The sequence below is a fragment of the Trypanosoma cruzi genome, genomic scaffold (genome assembly GCF_000209065.1).
Source record: "Trypanosoma cruzi strain CL Brener 1047053517125 genomic scaffold, whole genome shotgun sequence".
Classification (NCBI taxonomy): Eukaryota; Euglenozoa; class Kinetoplastea; order Trypanosomatida; family Trypanosomatidae; genus Trypanosoma; species Trypanosoma cruzi.
In genome coordinates this window covers 88,823-116,164 of record NW_001849410.1, presented here as the reverse complement: position 1 = coordinate 116,164, position 27,342 = coordinate 88,823, and the positions used below count along the sequence as shown (strand labels likewise).

Here is a 27,342-nt window from a genome sequence, read left to right as displayed (position 1 = left end):
ACACGCAATCTTCAGAAAACGTTGGACGGTCAAAGACAATGCCTGCAGGGTTACCATTGCCCAACGTGAATGCACTAAAGGGACCAGAATCCAAGGCAGGATCACTGCCCCCGAATACACAAGAGAAAGCAAAATTCTCAGATGCTAGTGGGGGTGCAGCTGGAAACAAGGCAAAGCAAAGTGACGTGGAGACGGACGATCCTTCCAGTTCGTTTGCTAACACCGGCGACCAAACAGTAGAAAAAACGCTATTATTACCACAAACACCGGCAGTACTACTGCCAGTTCCATCAGCAGAACTATCCCCAGAAGTGCCACCAGTAACTCCTGTGCAGGCAAATCCAGACGGAGAAGGAAGCCTACCAACAGCACCAAGAGCCTCAGAGGCCTCACAAAGAGAACTGCAGAACAAGGCATCGTCACCCAACAAAACGGGGTCCGAATCACCGGACCGTCCTTCAAAGGATGGTATGCAGGAGCAAAAAGATAAAGTCACAACGCAATTGAATACGACGAAAAAAGCATCTGCTGGCGGTTTAGCGGAAACAACAGCAGCATCCATCTCTGCAAATCCACAGTGGCGATGTCCAGAATAGGGAGGATGAGGATGATGCTCGGCAGCCCAAACCCAACAGAGTGCAGGACGACGCCGAAGCTGGCAACACCAACGTCGCTCCTACAGTCAGTGAGGCAGCACCTCAAACATTAGAAACAGTCACCACCCGAAAACGTGAGACAAACGAGACTGGTGACAGTGACGGCAGCACCGCGGTCTCCCACACCACCTTCCCTCTTTTGCTTCTTCTTGTTGTTGTTACGTGTGCGGCTGCTGCTGCGGTGGTGGCCGCGTGAGAGTGAGGGAGAGAGAGCCGTGCACCGCCCGCACACACACTCGTCCTTCTCTCTCTCTGTGTGTGTGTCCCCTTGCATGGACTCTCGCCCTCACCTCACCCCACGAGGCACACACAATAATGTGCCCATTGTATATATGCATGCACACCCATGCAGGCCCGTTGGTGCTCTCTTCTGCACGACACGCACCGCTGCCGTCCTGCCTGGCTGCGTGGGCGGAGCACCGTAACTGTTTCTGTTTTGTTTTTATTGCATTGAGTGGGCGACCTCTCTCTCTCTCTTCCTCTGTGTGTGTGTTTTGCTTTACGGGAGTAATGAGAGTGTGTGTGCGCTGGTCGTCCCACGCTTCGGCTTTTTGTTTTTTCTTGTGTTACTTGTTTTGTGGTTGAGTGCACCCATTCCACTTTTCTTTGATTGGCGGCATGCTTTTACTGACGACACTTTAGTCTTCTTTTGTTATTCCCATATCGTTTTTTTTGTTTTGAAGTGCCAGCCTCTTTTGTCCTTGCGAGGCCACTAAGTTTTTCCTTCGACATACGCCATGCGTCAGTTGGTCCACGTTAACCCGTGGCTTGCAGCGCTTCTGCTGCTGTTTGTCGTGATGCGTGCGAAGTGATTGCTAGCGGATGCTTTGCTGTCACCCTGACGCATCCCTGCTTTTTTCTTTTCGATGTGGTGCGTACCGACGGCGCGTGGACAACTCCGGTTGTGGTGAGGGTCGTGCGTCCCACAGCGCAGGATGTGCCGCAGGTGTGCGGGGTCGTTTGTAAGAACCGATGGCTGCTTGTCCGCATCAAGACGTCAACAAGGATCCCGGATGACAGCAGGAGGCACTGCGGCTTCTCCTGGCCCCGGCGATGGGGTCCGCACCTTGTCGCGGTGCTGTGGCTCTGGCTGCGTATAGGAACTCCGCAGCAGGGCGTTGCGGCGACCACGACGGAGACCAAGACGACTCCGCCCCTCGAGAGGGTTCCACGCCATGCCCGGTGCGGGGAGGTGAGGCGGTCAGCCTGCAGGCTGTCGGACAAAACTGCACGGCCGTTTCGCAGCGGTCACTCCGTTGATATCACATGCCGCTGCGGTGACGTTCACAAGAACCCTGGCCCGAGGAGGATGGCTGCATCACTGTTTGGCAGCTTGACATTGCAGGCCTCTCGTCCGTAAAAAAGATTGCATTTGCTGTACGACTGGAGCTGCATCAACCTGACATCGTTCTTTTTCCAGGAAATAAATGATCGTAGCGACGTAGCGATGAAATTATATGGCCATAATGGCTTTCTTCAGGCATGCACTGGGCGCGGTGGTGGCGTTGCCATTCTGGTGCGCCACTCTCTACCGTGCGAGCGCCTGTCGCTCCCTGGCACTAACTGCCTGGAGACCACTGCTGTCCGTGTATTTCCACCCAGCTGTTCCAGCATGTGCGTGGTGAATCTCTACAACCATCCCACAGCAATTGGTCAATAATCCGCATTTATCAATATCGTTTGTCGCTTGGGCCCGCAGCGATTATCGCGGGTGACCTGAATTTGCATCATGGACTCTGGGACAGTCATATATACCACCAACGACTGGAGGAGAGAACTTCGTTGCTATTTTAATTGATTTGAACTTTGGGCTGGCAAATGACACGGCAGAGGCAACACGGATCACACATCGTAATGTCTCGTCCCCTGGCGTGACTGCGTATCGCGTACTACGCATCTCCCACCGGGCATCCACTTCCTACATAGACTCGGACCACTCCTTAATATCTTACTCGGTATAGATGGATGATGGCATTCCGCGACTGGCCAACACGCTGCCTTGACGGAAGGAAGCCACTTTTGCCCTGCGTAAAGCGGAATGGCCTGCTTTCATTTCGTTGTGCAAAACACTCCCTGCCACCGCGTCCACATGGTTGGACATTCGCAGAGGCATCTTACGAGCGGCTAAGCGCCACATCCCGCGCGGCAGCCGTGAAAGCTCCAAAACGAATATGGACACACGAAATGTTGCAAGCCAAGGCCGCCGCAGAAGCAGCACACGAAGCACACACATCGCCTCACCAGGAGACAGCCTACTTCGAGCAGAATTCATCCAAAAAAGAGAAACAAAATGAAGCCTTACGCCGTTGCTCCGCTGTGCTTCTGGAAGCCCGTGTGGAAAAACTTGGAGCCTCACCCAGCCCGAGCTGGCGAGATCTTCGCGGTGTGGCGGCGCTGCACCCTCATCCTCTGGAATCAGTTGTGCTCCGAACTTATCTTCGGACTGCGTTCTGCCTCGGCAACAGGCAAATCTGCTCCTTTCCCATTTTGTGCGGGTTTCACGTGCCACGTTACCTTATACTACTGCTGCTTGCTGCACTCCTTTGGTTCCTGGTGGCTGGGAAATGGATCGGCCTTTCAAGCCGTATGAAATTGACGTGGCCATCCGTGACACTTCGCTTGGCTCAGCCCCTGGCCCCGACAACATGTTGAATGAGTTCCTGCACCGTCTCGGGCCCGTTGCGTGCGGCACTCTTAGAACGATGATCCACAACTCCTTTGCAAACGGCAGCCTGCCTGGCTCCTGGAAAATGGGAGATGCTATTTCTATTCCAAACCTGAGAAGGATCCATGCAGCCCAGAGAGTCACAGACCTATCAAATCACTCTCTGCTTTACTAAAGTTAACCGAAAGGATGATTCACCGCCGTCTGTCAGCGTTATTGCCGCACCACCCACGTCAATTTTGGATTTGCACCTCCGCGTTCTACATCGTACGTGGCGACACTTGTAATCGATAAAATTACCCGTGGATTGAATGAGTTTGGCACTGTGGAGTATGAGCGCCCTGGAGGCGACGCCCCCGCACGGCACCCTCGTCGCCATCGCTCGTTCGTAGTCTCGACTGATTTTCTGACTGCGTTCGACACCACTGACCATGGGAAATTATTCGGCATGCTCGACAGACTTCCGCGCCTTGGCCCTCGAACCAAACGCTGGCTGCACAACTACCTGCGGGGCCGCTATGTTAGGGTATGCACTCGCGAACCGCACTCCCGGAAACAACTCGCCTCAGCCGTGGTACCGCAAGGCGGCGTCCCGGGACCCAAACTCTTCTTCCGCTGTGTGGATGATGTGCTGCGCCGCCTGGGCAGCATCTATTCTGCCTCCGCTCTCATGCACGCTGACGAACACACACTTGTTGCCTCAGGTGCGGACATTCATGCCTGTGCTGCGGCAATGCAACCTGCCCTGTCACTTACAACGGCATGGGCTGCCGAGCAAAACCTAAAAATCAACGTTGATAAGAGCGAAGCTGCTCTATTCTACATCTCTTCACACACACACACACTGTCTGACGAGGAAATGGTCGATCTTCATCTTGTTAGCGGGAACCTGCGTATTCAGTCACGCCCGGTGCGCTTGCTGGACACAACGATTAATCGCCTTCTTAATTTTGGCACACACGCCTCCACCGCTGCAAAGCAGACCATGCCACGCCGCCATCAGCTGCGGCTGGTCGCACAGGCTGGTGCGTCCCATCACACTATGCGATCCTTTTTGATTGTATACGTTCATAGTGTGTCACTGTATTGTGGCGAGGCAATCGCACCGTGTCCGGCCCTCATTCACCTCCACGGCCTGGAAGTGCGGCACGGCGACAGCTGCACAGCATCGCTCGGCCCACGCGCATCATCGAAGGATACTTCTGTCCACCTGGCCGCCAATCCAGCACCGCTGCAGAGGAACATTGGGTTCCACGCACCCTCACAGCACGAACGCCTCACACTTTGGTATATTGAGGACGTGCGTGGCGTTTTGTGCTTGGAAACCACAGTTTAGCCAACAATTGGGAAGGCAGCGGCGACATCGATCCCGCTTCCGAGAGATGCTGTTGTTAATGAATTGCGATGCTTCCGCAGTCACATGGAGATCTCCCGGACCACATCCGCGCCCCTCATGCTGAGCACCGGATTTTCTTCCGCGACACTGTGAGCTGCAACGAGGTGAGCGTTTTCTAGCCACGGCATGCCAAGGACGCCCTGAACGGTGTCAGACGATCGTCCCTTGAAGCGGCCTGCGCTTTTCTGGGAACGTATGACGCAGGCCGCTGGACGGACGACTTGTTGTCTCTCGCTGAGCTCGCATCTGGATCCGCTGCGCTATTTTACGGCTCCACCACGACAAATGATCTCCCTGTGTAGGTCCATCGTGCAGCAGCTGGCAGGCTCGCATGCTCCTGCCGAGCAGAGTGTCCTTCCACTGAGCATGGCCACAGACAGTTCCCCGCATGGCAGCAGCATCCCAATCGCCCACACTAGTTCCCGTCGCCACAGACTCCCTCTCGGCGATGGAATCACTCCGCCTTGGCTCGCTGGCGGTGCACGACGGCATCACCGAAGAGATTAGCATGATGCCGCTTTCACTGGCGGATCGAGGCCACACTGTTGGCTCCGTATTTTCCCATCACACTGCGGTATCCCACGCAACGTGACAGCGGACGCTGATGCCGTCATAGCGCGATCCCTCCCGCAGGACTGCGTCAATGCCTGGCATGTGGGCTTCCTCACTGCAGTGAAGCGACGGGACTGGAGGGATGCCCAGAAGAAAAAGAAAGGGCGCGTACACCGCACAACAGGCGCCTGTCGGCGTGGCGAGGACTCTATTCCTGGCACGACCCGGACATCGTGTTACTAGCCACGGCGCACCGGCGCGATGCGACTCCTGCCCACTCTTCGACATGCCTGCACGCGCCCTGCGGATCACAAGGCACCCCCTGTGTCGGTGGTGCCGTCCCTCCCTGACTGCGGTGACCGGCCCGCCGCTGCCTCCGCCGGGACCTCTTCCCGACGTGAGCACCGCAACTCCTTGTCGACCAGCGAGCGGCGGATTGACGTCCTCCTGCCCAATCTGCGGCAGAGTGCGTTCTTTTGTCAACAATATGACGGCACATGCCCGACGTTCTCAGCCTGGCGTTCGGATAGTTTGAGAAGGCCCCACATGCGGATGTCACAATGGCGCCGCCGTCTTCCTAACAGGCGCCTTAAGCGCCGGTCGTCACCGAAGATCCAAGCATGCCAGCAGGCAAGGCACGCAGGAAGCACAAACGCGGGCACTCGAGATGGACCAGGCTCTTACGCCACCGCTTCATCACAGACGCCACGGGCTGCTGATCCCCGACGGACCACGGGAGACTCCGCCTCATCCACTGTGGTAATGCCCCGTCATTGACAATATGGATTGTGACTGTTTGGGACCGCCTCAGCGTGCACGACGGCCGTTTGCGACAGCATGCTTGCCACTTTATTGCTGAAAGCCTTTGCGCTACTCACTCGTTATTGTGACGGCATACAACAAAAACAGGATAATAATTCGTTTTGTGATGAATATTGGCTTCGCTTCCCGTGGACCAACAATTCACGTGGTGTGCGAGGATACCCTTTTTTTTATTGTTACTTTGCTTTTGTGTTGCTGTGTGCGCTGCACCTATCCTCTTGTGTGTGTACGTACCTCCGTGAGGGGTGCAGACACGACGGACCGCTCTCGCCGTGTGTGCATGCGGTGGAGCCTTGTGTGCCGCTCCTGTTTGCTTCTCCCTCCTCCATCTGTGTGTTGGTGTTGCGGCAGGGCGGTGTGTGTGTGTTTGTGTGGATTGGAGTGTGTGTCGTGCGTGGTGTGCGGCGTACGGTGCATGCCTGGCTGCTGCCCTCTCCTCATGTGGTGTGCCCTCTGTGTGTGACCGCACCTCTTGTCTCCCCTGTTGCTCTCCATGTCCCTCACTGTGCAGATCAGCTCCACGCCACTGAACGACCACCCTCACGATGATGACGTGCCGTCTGCTGTGCGCCCTGTTGGTGCTTGCCCTGTGCTGCTGCCCGTACGTGTGCGTGCCAACAAGGGAAGGTGAAGTTGGTGAATCCGGTTCAAAGGATGGCGAGAAAGGGGAACCAGGTCAGGAGACGGATCCGCAGAGTGTAACTTCTCCTTTGCCACAGACAAGAGAGGAGATGGAAGGGAAGGAGGAACAGAAACCAAATACGCCGACTCATACGTCACAGGTAACGGCTACAGTAAACGGAACGGCAGAGTCACAAAATACTTCCAATAATACACAGGATCAAGAACACGAAGATGGTCAATCCACTGAGGAAGGGACTGAAAATACGAACACTAACAAGTCAAATGAACAACATAAGGAATCAAATGCACCAACTACGACCACGACGACCACAACAACGGCCACTGCGCCCGAGGCGCCAACGACGACGACCACCCGCGCACCGTCACGTCTTCGCGAAATCGACGGCAGCCTCAGCAGCTCTGCGTGGGTGTGTGCCCCGCTGCTGCTCGCCTTATCCGCGCTGGCGTACACCACTATGGGCTGAAGAATTGTATGCGGGCTGTGCGTGCCAGCACTCAACCACGTGTATTTTTGCGCTTCTTTTTTTTGTTTCGTAATAAATAAGTAATGATTTTGTTTTTGCTTCATTTGATTCAGCTGCTCTGCTGTGTGCCCCGCGTTGTTTTCCACATCCACCACGTTGAACGCATCCCGGACAAACTTGTATGCACGCCACGCATACAACTGTTTGCGTGGACTCATGTTTGCGTGTGAGTGCATGCACACTGGAGCCATACTGTGCAGCTTTTTTGTGTGTTTTTACTTTATTGCCGTTTGTCAAGTGTTGTTTCGTTTTTAATTGTTTCTTGTGTGCTTTTCTTGCTGATCAACTATTGCGAGGCTGTGTGTGTTTTTTTGTCCTCCCACTGATTCCTATTGACTCATGGTGTGTGCGCCGCTGCTGCCATTTGACACTTTGCGGTGACTGTGCGTGGCCCCGTGACTTGTCTCTTTTCTCTATCCCTTTCACTCTGCGTTGACGGGGAGTTAGTTTGTGCTGAAGGCTACACGCGAGTGACAGGAGTGATGGCGATGATGATGACTGGCCGTGTGCTGCTGGTGTGTGCCCTCTGCGTGCTGTGGTGCGGTGCCTGGTTGTGTGATGCGATGCAGACTTCATCAAGTGCTCCGCATCGTGAAAATGCGAAGGAAACGATGACTCCAGAGGAGGTGACTGTGGCTATCGAAAAGCTCACAAAGGAAGTGCTGGAGTCGATTCGATTATCTTGTCGAATGTCTTTCATTACGAGTGTAAATGCCACGTTACCCGCGCACAACGATACAGAAGTTGAGAAATGCGTAAACAAAACGGCGGTTGAGATTTCCGGCGTCACCTCTCGTGGCCGGCCTGCAGCCGCAACCACAGACGCCAATTTTGCCTCGCCATTGCCGTCGTCAAGTTCTGCTGCCAGCGCTTTGCAGGGGCAGGCGCAAGGATCACCAGGTGCTGCACCAGAGACTGTGAAACCCCCGCAGACAGATCCGGTCAATAATGAACAGCTGTCTGAAGCGCCGGCCTCCACAGGCGGTGGTCCTGGTGGTGGTGGTGAGTTGGCTGACAGGAGCAGCCGTACACCGACCGACGACGCAAAAACACATGAAGCACGCCCAGCTCGTAACGCCACTTCCACACCGACGGCCACTCAGGGGTATTCCGAGAAGTCACCGGCGAACACCACCCGAACACGTGAGACAAACGAGACTGACGACACCGACGGCAGCACCGCGGTCTCCCACACCACCTCCCCTCTTTTGCTTCTTCTTGTTGCGTGTGCGGCTGCGGCTGCGGTGGTGGCCGCGTGAGAGTGAGGGAGAGAGAGCCGTGCACCGCCCGCACACACGCGTCCTTCTCTCTCTCTCTGTGTGTGTGTTTTTTGCTTTACGGGAGCAATGAGAGTGTGTGCGCTGGTCGTCCCACGCTTCGGCTTTTTGTTTTGTTTTTTTTATTGATTTTTCATTATATTTTTTTTAAACTTTTAAATGTTTTCTACTTTCTTGTTTCAAAATTTTTTTCTCCCTTTTTCATTTTTTTCGTTTTTTAATCTTTTGCTCCCCACATCTCTTCTTTTTTGCTTTTGGGGCAATCACTATGGACGTGTTTTCTTTTCTACTCTTCCCTCTTTTAATTGTTTGTTGCTGCACTCTTCCTGCGAGGGGTGCCGTGTGTTTCCCGCCCAACTGCTCCACTCGCACACCCACCGACACGCTCATGACGACGGCCCTGTGCGCCTCGCCTGCTGCACGCATGAGGAGAGGCCGCGACGAACGGCGCGCTGAGGGGGCGGTGACGTGTGGGCGTGCGACGAGGGCCTGTGGGGCGGAGCACACATTTTTTCCCTCTTGTTGTGTTTTCTTGCGGCCAGGGCTGGCAGACACCCGCAGCGCCACACACACACAGCCACACCCTGCCGCCGTGTTTTTCTTTTCTTTTGCTGCGCTTACTCTCCCGATGGAGTGACGCGACTGCCGTCATGTCTGCGTGCTTCTCTCAGTCCCCACACACACGAGTGGTTGTGCTCTGCGGGCCGCACTCACGCGCCGATGAAAGGGCTGAGGGGAGCAGCAACACGCAGATGACCCCATGAAATATAAACGATGTGCGGACACACAGAGGGTCGGACGGTTGAAAGACATTTAAATATCTTTTAATTTTATTTTCGGACAAAATAAGCAGACAATTTCTGGAGCAGCATGGTAGTTAGGTACTTTTTTGTGAGTTTTTTTTTTTTTTCCTTTTTTATCATTTGGGTGTGGCCGTAATAGAGGACGACTTTTTTCATTTTTTTTTTCTTTTTCTTTTTAAATTGTGAGGAGTGGAAGGGTGAGGATGAATTTTTTTTTATTTATTTTTATATTTTTTATTGAATTGCCGCTGCTTTTTCTGCAGTGCAATATCATGAGCCTGAGCAGTCCTTTTCTCTTTATTTCTGTCATGCACCTCCGCCGTACATTTTTGTTTGTGCGTCCCTTCACATGCTCTGCTCCTGTTTTTTCTTTTTTGCTTCGTGCGTCTGCAGGCACACACAACCACATGCACGCACAAAATGCAGATTTCATTTGATTTGGATGCTTCTTTTGCAGCGTGTGCTGGCGGTTGCGTGTGGCTGCTGCTTCCTCCGTGGGCATGAAGGGAAGGAGGAGAGAGGGAGCGCGCTCCGCGAGTCACTCTTCCTGCGGGTGTTATGCGCGCGGTGGGCTACGACTGCTGTGGAGGGCCGCATCCTTTTGGTGTGCGCTTCTCCGCCGTTGTGTCGTGCGTTGGCGCATGCCATTTGTTATGCGCGTGCGTGCTAGGCATGTTTTTCCGGAGCGTTTTCGCGACTGCCATCTGTCTATGGCGGCTTGCGTGAGTGGGCACGTGCGGATGAGGGTCAGGGCGTATGGAATGAAGGAATGGCTTGAGGAAAGGGGAATTTGATTCGGAGGGTATTTGGACCGGATTATTTTGGCTGCGGTGGACACATGCACGACGGATGTGTTTCCGCATAATGGGGGAGGATGCGACAGGATTTTCCGAAGTGGCCCGTCAATGCAGTTTGGGTTTCATAGCACTGGGGCACAGTGGTCTTCCTGCAATGGCTGGTGAGGGCCTCTAGTGGACCGGTGTATTTATGCTGCTGCTGCTCGAGGAGGCGTAGAAGTGCGATTTGAGGTGAGTGGCGGAAGGGCCACACATCCCGCAGTGACGGTCGTCTTTGGCCCTCCGGGTGCCTCTGAAGGTTTTGTTGGATGCAACGTCCTTATGCCCGTCTCCGGATGGCGGCATCCCTGATGCAGCCAACGAACGGGGCTGGGAGCGACGGTGAGACACAAGCACGTGTGGATGCTTGGAGCGGCCGGCGCACCGTACGCTGAGCGCATGGCACGGTGGGGGCCGGGCCTAGAAAAGGGACACCGCGTGGGACGTCAATCTTCACTGCAGCGACCGCCACCGAATTTGGATTTGCTCGCACCTTCTGCGGTCCCTCTTCCTCCCCTCACTTCTTTGCCGAGGACTGTGCCGCGGGATCCAGCAGTGCGATGCTTGGCCGCAGAAACATGGCCCGAACAAATGATTTGTGGGAGGGGGATGTGCACTGCGACGAGAAGGAAAAAAAATATTGCGAGACGATCACCACCACAAGACCGGAGTGAAGTTGTGTTCTGTCCAATTGCGCGAGGGCAGCCTGCCACCTGGTCGGTTAGGAGGATTATTTCTTTTTTTTGCGTCGTTGCGCTCTCTTTTTATTCCGCTGCGTTTTCCTGCGGACCTGCGAAGGGAGATTTGCAAGGAATTCCTGCGAGGCGTCCGTGCCGTCGTCGGAAAGGCGGATTCCCTCCCTTGAGAAACGCTACTTTATAAATTTGTTTTGGGCGGGGAGTTCCTGTCGATTCACCGCGACTTTGTTTTGCGGATTTGATGCGTGTGTTTCCGGGCGGTTCGGTCTGTGCTCCCGACCCACTCGGATGTGTTGTGCGCGTCGACGTGAAGGTGCCTGCCAGCCGTTTTATTGCCTCCCCGCTGTGGCTGCCGCCGCTGCCTTCTTCCCTTCCTGAGGTCCTGCGGCTTCTTGACACGATGTTTTGGAGAAGGCGTTGCCGCTCTTATCGTCCATGATATTTTGATTCTGGTGTTGTGGTCAGGAGACATTGAACGAGAGGGTTTGCTGCCCTCCTGTTTTATTTGTCCTCTCTGCCTGACGGCCAGTTCTACACTGAAGTGTTCCTCGGCACCTCAGTCGGTGCTGGCGGGTTCGCTCACAGTTGTCACTGGGAATCGCATGCGCCAACTCTTCCTTGCTCCCTTTCAGTGTCGCATTTTTTTATTGATTGACGGACGCTATTCTGTCCGGCGTGTCACCTTGATTGGATTGTGTGGGACTGCTCGCCAACGTCATCGGAGAAAGCAGGCCGACTTTTCACGTGTTTAAATGCCATCTTGCGTGCAGGTATTTTTTCCACATGTTCTGTTGGGCACTCAAACAGCATGGGGTCCAAAACTATGCGTGCGTGGAATTCTTCCTGCCATGTGGACTGCGGGCAACACCGAGGGGCTGCCACTTTGGCCCCGCAGAGTTTTTTTTTTTTTTTTTGCGGTGTTGGCAGGGAAATTCCATGCAGCCTGCTGCTGCTGGTGTGTCCTTAGATGTTGTCACTCCATGCGAATAATGTGCTTCAGCGAGTGAGGGGTTGATTGGGTTTGTGTGCACTCTGATTGTGTTTGCTACTTTGTGCGGGCACGCAACACTTGCTTGGTGGTAAAATGGAGCGGGGCGATGCATGGCTGCGTCTCGTCCATCGTTCACTGCACGGTGGTGTGGTGCGCATTGTGGTGCTGACTCTGCGATGTGACTGCGGTCTCCTGTGCGGCAATGGTGGTGGGTGGAGGAGAGTGTTGATCCGCGGCGGGACGGTGGGATCATGCCTCCTTTTCTTTGTTCATTTTTATTCTTTTGTGAAGGTGTGCACACTCATTACTAGTGTTAGTGATAGGGCAAACAGACAGACAACGTGAATAAAACAAAACAAAAAAGGGCGATAGTGTGGCGGTGCTGTGGTTGGTTGCACGTTGTGTTGCTGCGGGGGCGGTGGGCCTTGACTGTTTCACCGACAGGCGTTGCAGTGCGGCTGCATGGCGCACCGACCGCCCCGCCGTGCGAGTACCACGCCCAACGCCATTGGTACAGCGGGACGAGACAGCCGCGACTGTGCTTTGGAGCCAGCGGCATCTGCTGGCCGCAGTTGGGCGGTGTGAGTGGGATGCCTCACCGCACGGGTGTTGTGATGGCACCCCGCCGTGGCTCTTGTGATGGTTCCGGCGCTGCAGCTCGACATGTGGGGTGGTGGGGAGTAAAGAGTGGCCGCAGTGGACCATGAGCAGCACCAACATGAAGCTGAGTGATTTCCTTTGGGATTATGTTGGCGGCAGGGCGGCCGTTGATGAAAGAGTACAATGTGACGATGGAGGTGTTTTTTCAGGAGCCGGATGACTTCGCACAAGACCAGCGGCTTGAAGAAATCCTTAACTTAACTGCGCACCAAGCGCTGGAGGCCATTACTAAGCCTCTTCACGAAGGTGTGCTCTCTCTCGGGCAACGTAGGGACTATGAAAGAAAAGCATACGATCACTCCTCTTGCAAGGGGAAAACCAAACGGAGTACTCACGCAGGTGCTGACAGAAGCGAGGCGGGAGGCAGCGGAAAGGCTAAGACGAACGCAAGAAATGAAATTTACCATTTCCACTAATATCGAAGAGGTACTGTTTAAAGGAAGAGTTCACGTCAATGAAATGAGGCTGAACGACTTTCTTACGAGGGAACCGGACGGCATGGGCGTTGTGGACACCAATCGGGATGTCTTGCTGGAAGAGTTTTTCAGGGACCCCACGAAGTATATCCGTGATAAAGGAGCATTGAACGAAATACAGGCATCGAATCTTTATTTGGGTATGAGCCGAGCTGTAAAGGGTGAAGTGATCTTCGATGAGGATATACGCAAGCTTTGCGATAAGGGTGTCAACAATCTACCGGGGCGGTCATTGGCTGCTGCGGAGGTAAAAAGCAACTGCTCATAACTCCACTAAACATTTCTTGGATGCAGCTGCCGAGGAGGCGAGGAACCCAACGACGACGAGCGCACCGGAGAAACTGGAGGGATGCTACGAGTCTCTGCACAATGCGAGGTGGAGCCATGCGGTGGAACTTCCGGACGGCGTGGAGCGAAAGAAAACGATGACTGAAATGGAGGTGCATGAGGGGAAGCCAGAACAGTCATGGTCGTAAAAGAAAGCTGACGACGCTATCGAAGAGAATGACGCTGTGCAGCAATTTGGTGCGGCACCTCCCGTGTTGATGGTGCTCACCTCGGAGAAGGGATGGCCGTACTCGTGAAATACGATACAGGATCTTCCTGAGGACGTTTTTGTAAACTGTGCGGTGGATCGAGTGTGGCAGATCGTCAAGGGCGATGTAACCGCGTGGTCCAGCCCTCACGGTGGGACCGACTTTAAGCCAAAGCGGCGTGTGTTGATTGGGACGACCGGGATCGGGAAGTCGGTGGCTGCCGGCTCGTACCTCCTCTACCAGCCGCTGCACTACGATGCCGAGAAACTCCAAGTGGTATTCCACTGTTTTGGTGGAGGAGATGCGTACGTGTCTGACAAGACCACCAGAGCGGTGACAAGATGCGGCGATGAGGACATGTGCATCTTGGAGTCGAGACGTTTGAGGGGGGCATGGGAGAAATGTGTATATTATCTACGATGTGGCAAAGGAGGGAACGCCGCCACCGAGACATTTTGCGCCTTCTTCTGGATGGGGCATGATTGTGGTGTCATTCCCAAAGGTAGCCAACTACGATGAGTGGGGGAAGCAGCTACAAGCCGCGCGAGTCATCGTGAATTGCCCCGACGAGGTGGATGTGAAGGCGATGTGCGCCTGGATAACGCGTGGTGAGACCAAAGAGAAAAAAGCGGAATACTGGAAGGAGGTCAAAAGCACATGTATCTTTTGGGACCGATTCCACGTCACGTCTTTGATGAGGAGGCGTTTAATGGACGCTGTGGAGCGGTGAAGTTTGCATTGCAGTCGATCAACGAGGTAACTGTGAAGGAGCACTTTTCACGGGGAGGTGAGTCGCCACGGTGTTCTGAGGATCCGTCACACAAGCTTGTGAAGGTTGTTCGGGAAATATACGCAGGCGGTGTTATCCTTTTCAATGCACCGATATCTGATTGCCTCGAGGAACGGACATTGGAACGCCTCCCAAGTGTAGCAGAATAAAATGGCTTTTTGAGGCTGATGTTGGCGTCGAGGGATAATATTTTGCCAATATTTTTTGGATGGTTTGCCTTGAAATCGTTCACGGAGAGTGCCTTTGCCAAGGCAATGGCGACGGAACTCACGGAGTTTGAGCCGCCAACAGGACGTCAAGCAAAGCCCTGCGTCTTGAAGTTGGCCCCTGAACTGCATCCCAAGGGAGATGAAGGCTTGCTGCCGAGTGAATATGAAAAAACGATCCGTAAAATGAAGTACAGGGTGCTGCACACACCGTGGGCCGCAAACTTTCCGTTGGTGGACGCCTTTTTTTTCTTCTCGGAGTGCAATCCAAGGACGCTGGTTGGGCTGCGGATGACCACGGCGGGTGGGCGCCACACCACCGCCAGCACTGTGCGGCAGTTCACTGAGTGTCTGGTGGCATATTTTAATGGTTGGGAGGAATCATCCCGAGACATGTCGTGGGAGATTATTTACGTGCAGCAGGCAGACAGCACGCCGATGAATGACTGGCGGAGATGTGATGCCGTCAATTTCAATAATGTGAGCGACGATGAAGGCCGCGGAATAGCGGCGTTGTGGAACGGAAAAGGTGCGGCAGTACCAAGTGTCAATATCGAAAAAAGTTTTAGAAAATGTCGTGGGAGTTTTAAATTTGTGAAGCAAAAAGGCTTCGAAGGGAAAATGGAAGAAATAATTGAGGGTAATTGGCGCATTACTTTTATGATGAATTATGTTAGGGAGTATTTTAACGATTTTTATATTTTTGTGTTTTTACGAGGGTTTAGGTCAGGGAACGCCTTTCTTCCGAGGGAATCATCGTGGTCGAGAGTGTCGTACCACTACAACTATTTTTTACTTTTATTTTTTCATTTTATTTTGTTTTTACTTCTGTGAAGACTCCGTCGCCCCTGGAGGCCTTTGCGGGATGTGGGGGCCGCACAATTTCTCTTTGTTTTTATGGGAGTTTGTGAGAAGAATGCCTGCGAGGATGGCTGGCTGCCCAAATAAATTTATGTATCGATGCAACGGAGATGTCTCTGCGGGATTTCTTCCTCTTTTATCGTACGGTCTTTTGGAAGACCGCGATTGAGGGAGTCAGGGAGCCGACAGCTGCACGACGAAATTATTTTTTCCTTTTCTTTTTTTTATTTCTTGTTTCATAGCCGTGCCATATTCCTGCATGTTGATTTGAATTAATGGCAGTGATTTTTTTACACGGCGACGGAGTGCAGCGACATCTTGGCCCGCGTGTTAGACCTGGTACGCCAGCATGGCGATGCCCAGGTGCAGCTTGCCTTCATTGATGAACACAGGCTGTTGGATGCGGCGGTAACCGTCGCTGCAACCATGACATGTTTGCGATTGATTTCAGCAAAGATTGCCAAGCACTGGGAGGGCTCGACCGTTGCGGGCACTTTGCGAATTGCCGGGCGTTTCAAGTACCAAATTTCGATGCTCAAGTGCTCCTGCCCATCGTGTGGGGGCGGCCTGGGAGTTGGGGGGCAAGCAAGGGCTCGTCATTGCGGAAAAGCAGATATTAATTTTGGACTACACCCGTGCCGTCGCGGACGTACAGAATTGGACTGCTCAGATTTACTTGTAGACGGAAGAGGCACTCAACTACTGCTCGGCACGTGAAACTAACATTGCGGTGTTTGGCGGCCTTTTTGAGGAAGGAGAAGATGCAGTGTCAACGAGAGGCGCCCACCTCTCGGAGAGGGCCGCCAGATGGCCCCACGCACGCACAGCGATGGCACAAATACACAGCCAAATCAACCGCATCGTTTGATGGCCTGGGGTGTGTCAGCATCCGCGTTTCCCTAACCCAACCTTGCGGGGGAGAGACGGCGGGTCAACACTCAGAATTCTCAGAGCAATGTTGGGAGATCCTATTTTTTTTTTTTGCCGTCGCCTCCCCACCGTCCCCTTGGAAGAGGATTCATTTTCAGAAGGTCGGGTGATGCATTTTCTTGCATTGGACGTCACCACCTGGGCTCCGCGTGTGTGGAATGAGGGCATCTCCGAAGTCGTCGTTGGTTCCCGGAGCGCATACAGTTATAAATGCTTGCACCAGGCGGATGCTCAGGTTCAGCCAGCCTTTGACGGTTCGGTATCGTGCAGGCGCGCGTTGGAGACAGAGCGGGATTCCGCCGATCGTTTCATGGATTTGTTTAGGGCCCTACTGCAGACCTTCCAGTTGCAGATGATGACTACTGAGTCCAGCGTCCCGATCTCCGAACTGCGTGCCCGCCCACGCAACAGCAACGATCGTTGCGATGCCGATTGTGACGTATTTATGGACGCGACGCATCCACGTGCAACTTACGCAGCACGACCAGAGGGAATTACTCACAATGCAGGCGTCCATCAAAAAACGGCAGAGGGGCTGCCGCACGCCGCTCATGAATGCTGGCGACGGGGGCTCCATCCATTCCGCCAACTCCCACCAACCCTCACAGGCAGCGCACCGCGCCGCCGACGCTCCACCCGATCTTTCGAATTGCCCGACGCAATCGTTGAGAAGGGCAAAGGAGCTTATCTGCCAACGACGCCCGACTGTGGTATGACGAATTACCGACATCCCCGCTTTGGGCCAGTTATATGAGGAGAGCGAACGAGGTGGCTCGAGAAATGTGGACGCCGTCAACGTGGGAGCAGAGAGTGTCCCTAGCTGGGCAATTTACGACATTTTTGCCGCACGCACGAACAGCCGATGAACGAGGAGAGCTGTGCGGCCCTTTTGATGGCAATCGATGTGGCGCCATCGACCCGACCGCAGTACGCCAGGATGCTGCGGTCCATGTTGGAAATGAATCGAACCCCGCTGGACATGGTGATTCTGTGGCTAAAAAAAGTTGCGGCGCGATCGGAGACGAAGCAAGCGTGCCCCTTGACAAAGGATGGACCAATATATCCGCAGCCGGACCGATTGGAAGTAACGTGTTGTCTTACGACTCGCGTGGATAACGGCGAGGCTTTGGTCCGAGATTGCGGCCTTAACTCCCAACAATTTCACAATGGAGCCGGACGGGACCGTAATTTTGGATTGGTTCGTGGCGCCGAAGACGGCGAAAGCGGATCCCCACCGCGCCTTTAATTTCGTGAGGATACGAGGACAGGACGTGTTCGACACCATAAAGCTATGCAGGACACTTCAAGAGAACGAAGAGCTCACGAATATTACTAATGCCAAAGTCTAACGAGCTCTGGCTCCTTGGGATGCCACGACGCATTCCATAAAACACGGTGCGCTGCGGCACGCTGCTCAAATCGTGGAGACGTACAATTTGGACCCACACGTGATCTCGCAGTTGGCGAAGCACGTCGACCCGTTCGACCTTCCCCAGAATACTGTTCGATATTTGGGGAGGTACACCACAATGCTGACCCAGGTGTCGTCACTGGTCAAATTGGTGTGAAGGGAAAACTGCGAGGGGCAAGAACCCTGGCTGAGAACGGAGGAGCGTTTTTTCCATGATTTTAATCACAATCATGCTGCTACGATAACGAGACGCGCGACGAGGACGCGTCTGGCCACTCCACAAGATGAACACGCTATCCCGCTACAGCAAGTCAACGTGCCCGTATTGAACCTAGAGTGGATCAAGAGCCAGTTGAACCCGGCCACCTTGGAGAGGCTCATGCAAGTGTGGGGACTCGTCGGGCGGTCCCCTTTCCCTCCGTCTTCCTCCGGTAAAGCGCGCGAAGGCTCACGGAGGATTCCAACCGCTGACGCGAGATTGTTACGCAAAGCAGGAATTATCGAGGACGCTTCGTCCACAACAGGCGGATGGATAATACCCTTCTTAGTTGTGGAGGAGGAAACCACCGGTTCACGACGACGATGGATCGCGTGGCCACGCGACAAGAACAGAGACGACCCTTACGAGGCCAATGCGCCTCTTTTACACATTTCCCATTATTTGCCACCTGTGATGGCTGATGCCGTTTCCTGCCTGGATTTAAAGGCATCCTTTTTCAAGTCTCTTTACCGCGGGGGCTCGGCATCTTTTTGATGCCACGTGGAGGACGGCACGCTGGTGGAGCTGACACGGCTCCCAGTGGGATACAAGGCCGGCCCAGAAATTCTCCAGATTATTATTACCTTGGCAATTGCGGGGCGAAGACGGTGGTTCACTGCCTCTGGGCTGCACCTCCATTGGTCCGTATCGACGTATGGATCGGTAATATGCGCATTGCAGGGTCGATAGGCGATGTGACACGGTGGGAAGCCCAAGTACTTCGGAATGCGGACAGCCGTTGCACCACGATGGGGGAGGATCGCGAATCGGGCGCCACGCATTACATCTTTCTGGGGGTGCAGTTTGATCACACTCACCGGGCGGTATCCCTGAGTGACAAGCTTGTCCGGTCTGTGCGCGCCATGCCGGCGGTCAATTCTTCAACCATCGCGGAAATGGAGGTTGTGGCGTCACGCTTTTTGTACGCGGCTGCCATTTTGTGCACGCGTTTATGTGAATACTACTTTTTCATCAAGGCAGTGCGACGACGATTATCGGCACTTAACCGGGGAATTGTGCCGGAGACATCCCCGGCGAACCTTCCGCCGGCAGCGGTTGGTTTGGGCGAGAGTTTACGACAAATGATCGAGAATAACCGTAAGAGAAATAACAAGCCCACGGAAACGGCATCGGCCGTCATCATCACGGATGCATCGCTCCATGGGTGGGAGCCGTTTTTATTCCAGACTTCGGCGACGTTAAAACTGCCGGAGGAAAGTGGGAGAGGAAGCCTTTTCTTATCATGCAGGCCGAGGCATGCGCGGTACGCTTAGCCTTATCGGCCTTTTCCGCCATCCTGCCATCCACCATGGACGTTTGGGTGGACAACACTTTGCTGCAAGGAGCGGCGAATAAAGGCAGCTCAAAATCACACGCCATGACGTGGGATCTGCAACGAATATATGAGTTTTTGGACTCTCGCGGAGTGCAGGCATCCTTTGCTTACGTGCGGTATCCAGAAAACCCCACAGACGGCATATCACGCGGTCGTGTTTTTACACTTCAGGAATTGGCGAAGGGGAGTGGCGGGGTCTTGTGGTTGGAGGACCCCAAAGTCTGCCACTTCGTAAGTAATAATATTTCAAATCCTAACTGAGGTCAAAGGACCGTGCTAATGGTCCACAGAATTCTATATATTGAATGAGAATAAAACATTGAAGCAATTAACTAACGAACCTTTTCTCCTAACTTGTTTGGTTTCCATAGATAATTTCAGGATCCGGCCAGCTGCCCGGAAGATTATTCTTTTTTCTTTTGTGTTTTTACTGTTTTACGTTGTTGCCTTTTTTTAGTTTTTGTTTTTTTCTTTTGTGCGTCTTTTTTTTTAATTTTTGCATGTTATTGTGCTTTTTTAAACTTTAATTGGCTTGATGTTTTTCATGAAGTGCGTGTTGCTTCTGCTGGCAGCTGTGAGTGTGACGTGTCTCTCCCCTTTTGCTTTCACTCTCTTTTGACGTGTTGTTAGTTTGTGCTGAAGGCTACACGCAACTGACAGGAGTGATGGCGATGATGATGACCGGCCGTGTGCTGCTGGTGTGTGCCCTCTGCGTGCTGTGGTGCGGTGGCGGCGGTAGCTGTGACGTGGAGGTGCTACCTGCTGTCGAGCCACTTGTTAATCCTGCTAGTGGTTCTGGAGTTACCGGCAATGCCAGCGGTCATACGGTGACCGGTGAGGCGGAAGTGGTTTCCTTACAGCAATCACGGCTGGACAACGCTGGGAATTCCGCAGCCGGGTCCCCGCAATTGCAAGCTGCTTTAGAGCCTGAATCACCAACGGAGCAGCCACAATCCGACCCCGAACATACGGTTCCATCAACACATTCACAATCATCGGGCGAAGGACGGCAAGATGGAGCACCCGACGGTCAACCAGGGAAACCTGGGATTTCACCCAGTCAAGAGGACAATAAGGATGTATCAATTGAAAATCAACAGAGTAATGATCCACCATCTCATTCGGGTAACGACGATGTCGTCAGCCGTAATAGTGGGGAGCGCACAGAAGATGATTCGAGGCGTACTGAAACTCTTGTTGCCGCACCGTCAGAAGAGGGGCAGGAGCCTGAAAATGTCACTCCTTCCTTGGAACAACCTCGGGAAACTTCCACAGCCGCACCGGCCGTTACCACTCAAACAACTTCCATTACGCTGCCCGAAGAAAATGCGAGCAACACCGTCAAAATGAATGATGCATCACCACATTCAACAGTCACCGCCAACACAAATCATACGGTGACACCTGCCGAAAATGACGGCAGCACCGCGGTCGCCCACACCACCTCCCCTCTTCTTATTGTTGCGTGTGCGGCTGCTGCTGCGGTGGTGGCCGCGTGAGAGTGAGGGGGAGAGAGCCGTGCACCGCCCGCACACACACTCTTCCTTCTCTCTCTGTGTGTGTGTGTCCCCTTGCATGGACTCTCGCCCTCACCTCACCCCACGAGGCACACACAATAATGTGCCCATTGTATATATGCATGCACACCCATGCAGGCCCGTTGGTGCTCTCTTTTGCACGACACGCACCGCTGCCGTCCTGCCTGGCTGCATGGGCGGAGCACCGTAACTGTTTCTGTTTTGTTTTTATTGCATTGAGTGGGCGACCTCTCTCTCTCTCCCTCTGTGTGTGTGTTTTGCTTTACGGGAGTAATGAGAGTGTGTGTGCGCTGGTCGTCCCGCGCTTCGGCTTTTTGTTGTTTTATTGTTTTACTTGTGTTGTGGTTGTGTGCACCCATTCCGCGGCTGCGTGTGTGTGCGATGATATGAGTAATTTGCGTGTGTGCTATCTGCCTCTCTCTGCCGTTGCCTTCTTCTGACTCTCTTGTGGCGCACAGCTGCTCTGCATGTATAGGCGCTGCCAAACACACAAGCACATGCACACACATTCACACGTTAAGGAGCGGCGTGAACGTTGAGGACGCACACACACGATTTTTCTGTGGCTTGTGAGAGGAGGGATGACGGAGACCGCGATTTGTTTTGTTTCTGTGCTAAGGGCGTGATTATCTTGGCGTGCAGCAGTTGACTGATTTGGTGTGACATTAAGGGTGTCTGGGAGGAGTGCCGATTCTTGCCCAGTATCTGCACGTGCCGACGTGTTTCTCTCGCTGTTCATACAGCGAGGGAGGATTCTCCGGCTGTGCGGGCGATGTGCGGTGGATGGTGCGAGGAGAGACAACAGTAAAACGACTGGCGGCAGTGCATGTGGGCGTTGCTCGGTGTGCGCTGACGCGTGACGGAAGCACAAGGTACCCGCTGTGGCTTTTACTGCTAGTGGTGGTGGCAGTCGCTGTGTGTTCTCGGTGCGCTGTTCTTCCTTCTCGTTCCGTGTGTCTGTGCGCGTGAGTTGTTGTTGTTGGGAGTGACTGCGGCGGGGATGATGATGCTCACTGTTTAACCTCTTTTTTGTTGCCTGTTTTCTCTCTATTTCTTTTCTCACTCTCTTAGGAAGGAAGCAAAGAAGCAATAATCGCTACTGTGAAATTCGAAGGCTCTGAAAGGACCAACAGCACACACACCGCCCACACACACATATTTATATGCTCTCACGTGTTGCTGCAGTCATGGCGCCCCGCACACACAACCGTCGCCGCGTGACCGGATCCAGCGGGAGGAGGAGGGAAGGAAGAGAGAGTGAGCCGCAGAGGCCCAACATGTTGCGGCGTTTGTTTACTTCCGCGCTGCTGCTTCTCCTTTTTGTGATGATGTGCTGCGGCAATGGTGTTGAAGCTGATGTACGGGCGTCAGGCCCAGGATCTTTACCGAAGACATATTTTGTTTGGAGAGACAAGAAAGGTGAAGAAACGGTGATTTCTCTCCGTGTTCCCAGTCTTGTTGAGGTGAAAGGTGATGTCTTTGCCGTTGCCGAGGCGCCGTGCAAGAATGGCGGTGAAAAAGTATTTACTGGAATTGCCTCGGAGCTCCTGACATTGAGTGATGAAGAATCAAAAGAATTGGGTACAAATGCAGTAAAGACACAAGTGCTGGAGGAATGTCCATTTGATGAGAAAAGCGCCTGCCATATAGCGGGTCAGGATGATTCCAAAACCCATACGAGAGTACTTTTGAGCCGACCAACAACAGTTGTGAAGGGAAGTGATATTTACATGCTTGCTGGGAATTACAGTTGGAAACTTGCCGCTGGTGTTCAGGGAGCTGACGCAGGCGACTGGGGACTCGTGCTGGTGAAAGGGAACGTCAGTAAAGAAGAAAGTCAAAAAAGAATCTTTTGGAATGATACTTACGCTATCCCGTGGAATTATAACAAACAAAATGAATCCTTGACGCGTCTAATTGGCGGCGGTGGAACGGGTGTTAAGATGAAGGACGGTACGCTTGTGTTCCCAGTGGAAGGCACGAGGAAAAAGACGACGAACAAGGTTGGCACTGAAGAGGATGAAAAGACCGTATCGCTGATCATCCACTCCTTGAAGGATACTAATAGTTGGACGCTGTCGAAGGGGATGTCTGACGGTGGCTGCAGTGATCCCTCCGTCGTGGAGTGGGGGGAGAAGGACAAAAAACTCATCATGATGACTGCGTGTGATGATGGCCGCCGCAGGGTGTACGAGTCCGGTGACAAGGGGGAGTCGTGGACGGAGGCGCTCGGGACACTCTCGCGCGTGTGGGGCAACAAAAAGAGTGAAGGTGGCGTTAGAAGCGGGTTCATCACAGCGACGATTGACGGTGTTGAAGATAATAACAGGAATGTGATGCTCGTTACTCTGCCGGTGTATCCCAGGGAGGACAGCAAAAAAGTAACGGACAATAGAAAGGGAAAACTCCATCTTTGGCTGACGGACAATACGCACATTGTTGATATTGGGCCGGTATCTAATGATGATGATGACGCTGCTGCCAGCTCCCTGTTGTACAAAAGTGGGAAAAGTGAAGATAAGAAGGAGGAGTTGATCGCACTGTACGAGAAGAAGAAGGGCGATGGAAAAAAACCATCACCCGGTATGGTCTCTGTGCTTCTGACTGAGCAGCTGCAGCGTGTGAAGGATGTGCTGGCGACGTGGAAGGAAGTGGACGGACGTGTCTCCAAGCTTTGCTCCTCAAGTGCTGAGGAGAGTGCCCCACCTAACACTGCCTGCAGCGCTGCCATGCCGACGGATGGGCTGGTTGGCTTTTTGTCGGACAACATCTTTGGAAATACATGGAAGGACGAGTACCTCGGGGTGAACGCCACAGTAAATAAGAAAGATGGGGAAACAGGGGAGACAGGGGCAAAAAAGACTTCCGATGGTGTGAAGTTCCATGGTGCGTGGGCGGAGTGGCCCGTTGGCGAGCAGGGGGAGAATCAGCCGTACCACTTTGCGAACTACAACTTCACTCTTGTGGCGACGGTGTCCATCGACGGCGTGCCGAAGGAGGGTTCTCCCATTTCTTTGTTGGGTGCGAAGTGGATTGACGATAATAATCCAGTACTTCTGGGACTGTTGTACAACAAAGAAAAGAAGTGGCAGGTGCTGTGCGGTGGCGGAACTCCTAAGGAGCCCAGCAGCACATCGGAGGCAACAACACACCACGTGGTAATTTTGTTACGGAACGGCACCCAAGGCTCCGCGTACGTCGATGGTCGGCGTGTATTGGGAGATGCAGAATGTGATTTGAAAAATACGAAAGATAAAAAGATCTCCCACTTCTACATTGGAGGGGATGGAAACAGTGCGGGCGGCGTCTCAGATGTCCAAGACGTCTCTGTGACGGTGACGAACGTGTTGCTGTACAACCGCCCGTTGGATGACAGTGAGATTAATGCGCTTAACACAAAACTTTCTATTCCAAAAGCAAAAGATGCAAAAACAGTGAAGGTTACTCCACCAGAGGCAAGTAAACAAGCTACGCCGGAAGCCGGAACTCCGTCTGGTCTTGGCGGGCAACAGCGGACTGAACAGGATTCGTTGAAGAAAAGTGACGATGCGGGGAGTGGCGGTTTATCCACGTCAGCGGTGTCCAGTGTCACGAATTCCCCAGCAGCCAAAGAGTCCGAAGACCAGTCAGCGTCGGGAACATCTCCCGAAGGACATTCGAATGTGGATGTTGATTCTTCGTCCGAGGGAGTTCAAACGGTGGATGCCGAAACTGGAGACACGGTGCAGGGAGATGGAACACAACAACCGTCAGTGGGCACTCCCGCCACAGCAGATACAAATGCCCCTACCGCTGAAACCATGGCGCACGATGGAACCGCCGTGACACCTGAGGTGGGAGGGCACTCTGCTGCGAGTGGGGAAAAGGTGGGAGGGACGGATGGTCAGAAAGGGGAAGATCTCCATGCACGGGACGGTGAAGTAAAGGCTGCGGCACTCAACAGCAGTCTCGGAAATGTGTCGCAGGGGAATAACAGCGATGCCGGCACTGTGCGTGGGAGCGGACTGCTGCCGCTGCTCCTTCTGTTGGGACTGTGGGGTTTAGCGGCTCTGTGAGGAGTGACTGGCTGCCGCGTGGGTCACTTGCGACCTCCCCAGCACCGATACACACGGTAATTAATTTATCTTCTTTAATAAATTTTATCTACCTTTATTGCTTTATGTGTGTTATTTTTACTGTTTTTAATTTTTATTGTTTTAATCTCTCACTCCCCCATCCCTCTTTTTGCTTTTCTACTCTTCCCTCTTTAATTGTTTGTTGCTGCACTCTTCCTGCGAGGGGTGCCGTGTGTTTCCCGCCCAACTGCTCCACTCGCACACCACCGACACGCTCATGACGACGGCCCTGTGCGCCTCGCCTGCTGCACGCATGAGGAGGGGCCGCGACGAACGGCGCGCTGAGGGAGCCGTGACGTGTGGGCGTGCGACGAGGGCCTGTGGGGCGGAGCACACATTTCTTCCCTCTTGTTGTGTTTTCTTGCGGCCAGGGCTGGCAGACACCCGCAGCGCCACACACACAGCCACACCCTGCCGCCGTGTTTTTCTTTAAGGATTTGTTTTGCTTTGCGTGTTTATTTCATGCGGTGGCGCACCCTTCGGTGTCGGCCTCGTGAGCATTTCTCTCCCCTCCGATGATTTCTTTTTCTTTTGCTGCGCTCACTCTCCCGATGGAGTGACGCGACTGCCGTCATGTCTGCGTGCTTCTCTCAGTCCCCACACACGAGTGACTGTGCTCTGCGGGCCGCACTCACGCGCCGATGGGAGGGCTGAGGGGAGCAGCAACGCGCAGATGACCCCATGAAATATAAACGATGTGCGGACACGTGGAGGGTCGGACGGTTGAAGCACACGCAACCATCTTTTTAATTTTCTTTTGCGGGCAAAATACATACAGACAGTTTGGTGTGGCCACGCGGCAGCCAGGCGATTTTTTTCGTATTTTAAAATTTGTGTGGAGCAGTAATGGACGATTTCTTTTCATTTATAACTATTTTGTGTGGTGAGGTTTACATAAGACGAAGGGGGACGTTTTTGTTTTCAATAAATATTGTGTGAATTGCCGCTGCTTGGGCTGCAGTGCAGTCATGAGTTTGAGCGGTCTTCTTCTTGTTGTTGTTTCCGTTATGCGTCTCCGCTGTACATTTTTGTGCGTCCCTCCACATACTCTGCTCCCTCTTTTCCACGTCTTTGCTTTGTGTTTCTGCAGGCACACACAACCACACACACAAGATGCACATTGCAGTGGATATGAATGCACCTTTTGTAGTGCATGCTGGCAGTTGCGTGTGGCGGCTGTTGTCTTCTTCCGTGGCCATGAGGAGGGAGAGAGGGAGCGCACCCCGAGTCTATTTTCCTGTGGGTGTGATGCACCGCGTGTGACTGCGCTGAGTTGGGCTCCGTGTCCCATTGATGGCGGGATGGCAGGAAATTTTGTGCCGCGTGATGGATGGATGAGGGTTCGCTTGCTCCGTGTGCGCTGTGTGGTGGCCGCGGGGTTTTGCCATTTCTCTGGGGCTGCGGGAATGAGCTGGGGAAGATGGTGGTGGATGTCTTCTCCTCCTGCATGGTGGCTGCTGGCGTTGTGTGCCTTCCTTGCGTGGATGCCGTCTCGTGGTGTGTGGACTGTGCGGCTGGGCCTGCTGCCCTCTCCTCATGTTGTCTGCGCTCTCTCGCTGTATCCGCTGTGCTCCGTCCCTCTCCCTCTCGTTCCATTCTTTTCCTTCCTTTCCGTCTCACCGATCAGCTGACTGACACCAGCGACTCCACTACGGGCGATGATGACTGCGATGGTGACGGTGCGGCGCCGTGTTGGTCCCTGCGCTCTTGTGCTGCTGCTGCTCGTCCGTGTGCGTGATGGCGACAGGAGACGATAATAGTGATGACAGCCGTCCTCCCAGCCCTGAGCTAGGGAATCCGGATCCTACAAAAATATGCCTGGTGCATTACAGCCATATGGTGGGGAGACCGGTGTGCCACAGACAGAGAGTGGGAGAGACAGCGAGGAGGGTTTGCGAATTCAAGCACCTTCGTTGCCAAAGGAAGCAGGCACAGCCATCACTGGACAGACACGAGTTCCGCCAGAGTCACTGAGTTCGGCTAGCGATAATCCAGAGCCACCAGGTTTGGCAACTCAGTCTCCACACACACACACACACACACAAGGTGCGACCGGTATGTCAGATGCACAAAATAAAGGAGCAGTAAAATACACGAGACGATGAGAATCACAAGGCACAGATATTAAATCAGAAGATCAAAATGCCAAATATTACCACCAATAAGACTACAACAACGCTATGGCTCAGCCGGCCACCTCAACGTGATGCCAGGGTGCAGTACTCTTTGCTAGAGAGGAAGCCAAGTGCCTACTGCCCATCCGCTGCGCGCGGAGAGGTGGCAGACGCCGAACAAACGGGTCGGAAGGGCACCAGATGGAGCCATTTGTAATGGTTGTCCGCTGAGCGGTATTTCATCC

General features: G+C 53.6%; 4 protein-coding genes and 2 pseudogenes across 4 annotated transcripts, besides 11 other annotated features; all 6 read left to right on the top strand.

Annotated features, from left to right (window-relative positions):
• Positions 1-852, top strand: Tc00.1047053506939.10 (annotated as a pseudogene; the record flags this gene model as incomplete).
• Positions 1-27,342: part of a sequence feature (areas not merged during assembly with more than two copies in the genome that could not be assigned to a particular haplotype) that runs on past the window's edge.
• Positions 1,933-6,038: a mobile genetic element.
• On the top strand, positions 6,637-7,200 carry Tc00.1047053506939.40 (mucin TcMUCII, putative; the record flags this gene model as incomplete). The annotated part of the gene is made up of 1 exon (XM_810566.1): positions 6,637-7,200. The coding sequence occupies one exon, from the start codon at positions 6,637-6,639 to the stop codon at positions 7,198-7,200; it is 564 nt and encodes a 187-aa protein (XP_815659.1).
• Positions 7,025-7,088: a microsatellite.
• On the top strand, positions 7,743-8,519 carry Tc00.1047053506939.50 (mucin-associated surface protein (MASP), putative; the record flags this gene model as incomplete). The annotated part of the gene is made up of 1 exon (XM_810567.1): positions 7,743-8,519. One exon carries the CDS (start codon positions 7,743-7,745, stop codon positions 8,517-8,519), a length of 777 nt encoding a protein of 258 aa, XP_815660.1.
• Positions 8,643-8,793: a sequence feature (T-rich).
• Positions 9,547-9,579: a sequence feature (AT_rich).
• Tc00.1047053506939.70 lies at positions 12,569-15,172 on the top strand (annotated as a pseudogene).
• Positions 15,433-19,768: a mobile genetic element.
• Positions 15,434-15,616: a mobile genetic element.
• Positions 19,518-19,739: a mobile genetic element.
• Positions 19,735-19,828: a sequence feature (T-rich).
• On the top strand, positions 19,996-20,829 carry Tc00.1047053506939.110 (mucin-associated surface protein (MASP), putative; the record flags this gene model as incomplete). Its single annotated transcript, XM_810568.1, has 1 exon — positions 19,996-20,829. The coding sequence occupies one exon, from the start codon at positions 19,996-19,998 to the stop codon at positions 20,827-20,829; it is 834 nt and encodes a 277-aa protein (XP_815661.1).
• On the top strand, positions 22,032-24,923 carry Tc00.1047053506939.120 (trans-sialidase, putative; the record flags this gene model as incomplete). Its single annotated transcript, XM_810569.1, has 1 exon — positions 22,032-24,923. One exon carries the CDS (start codon positions 22,032-22,034, stop codon positions 24,921-24,923), a length of 2,892 nt encoding a protein of 963 aa, XP_815662.1.
• Positions 27,006-27,027: a microsatellite.
• Positions 27,162-27,342: part of a mobile genetic element that runs on past the window's edge.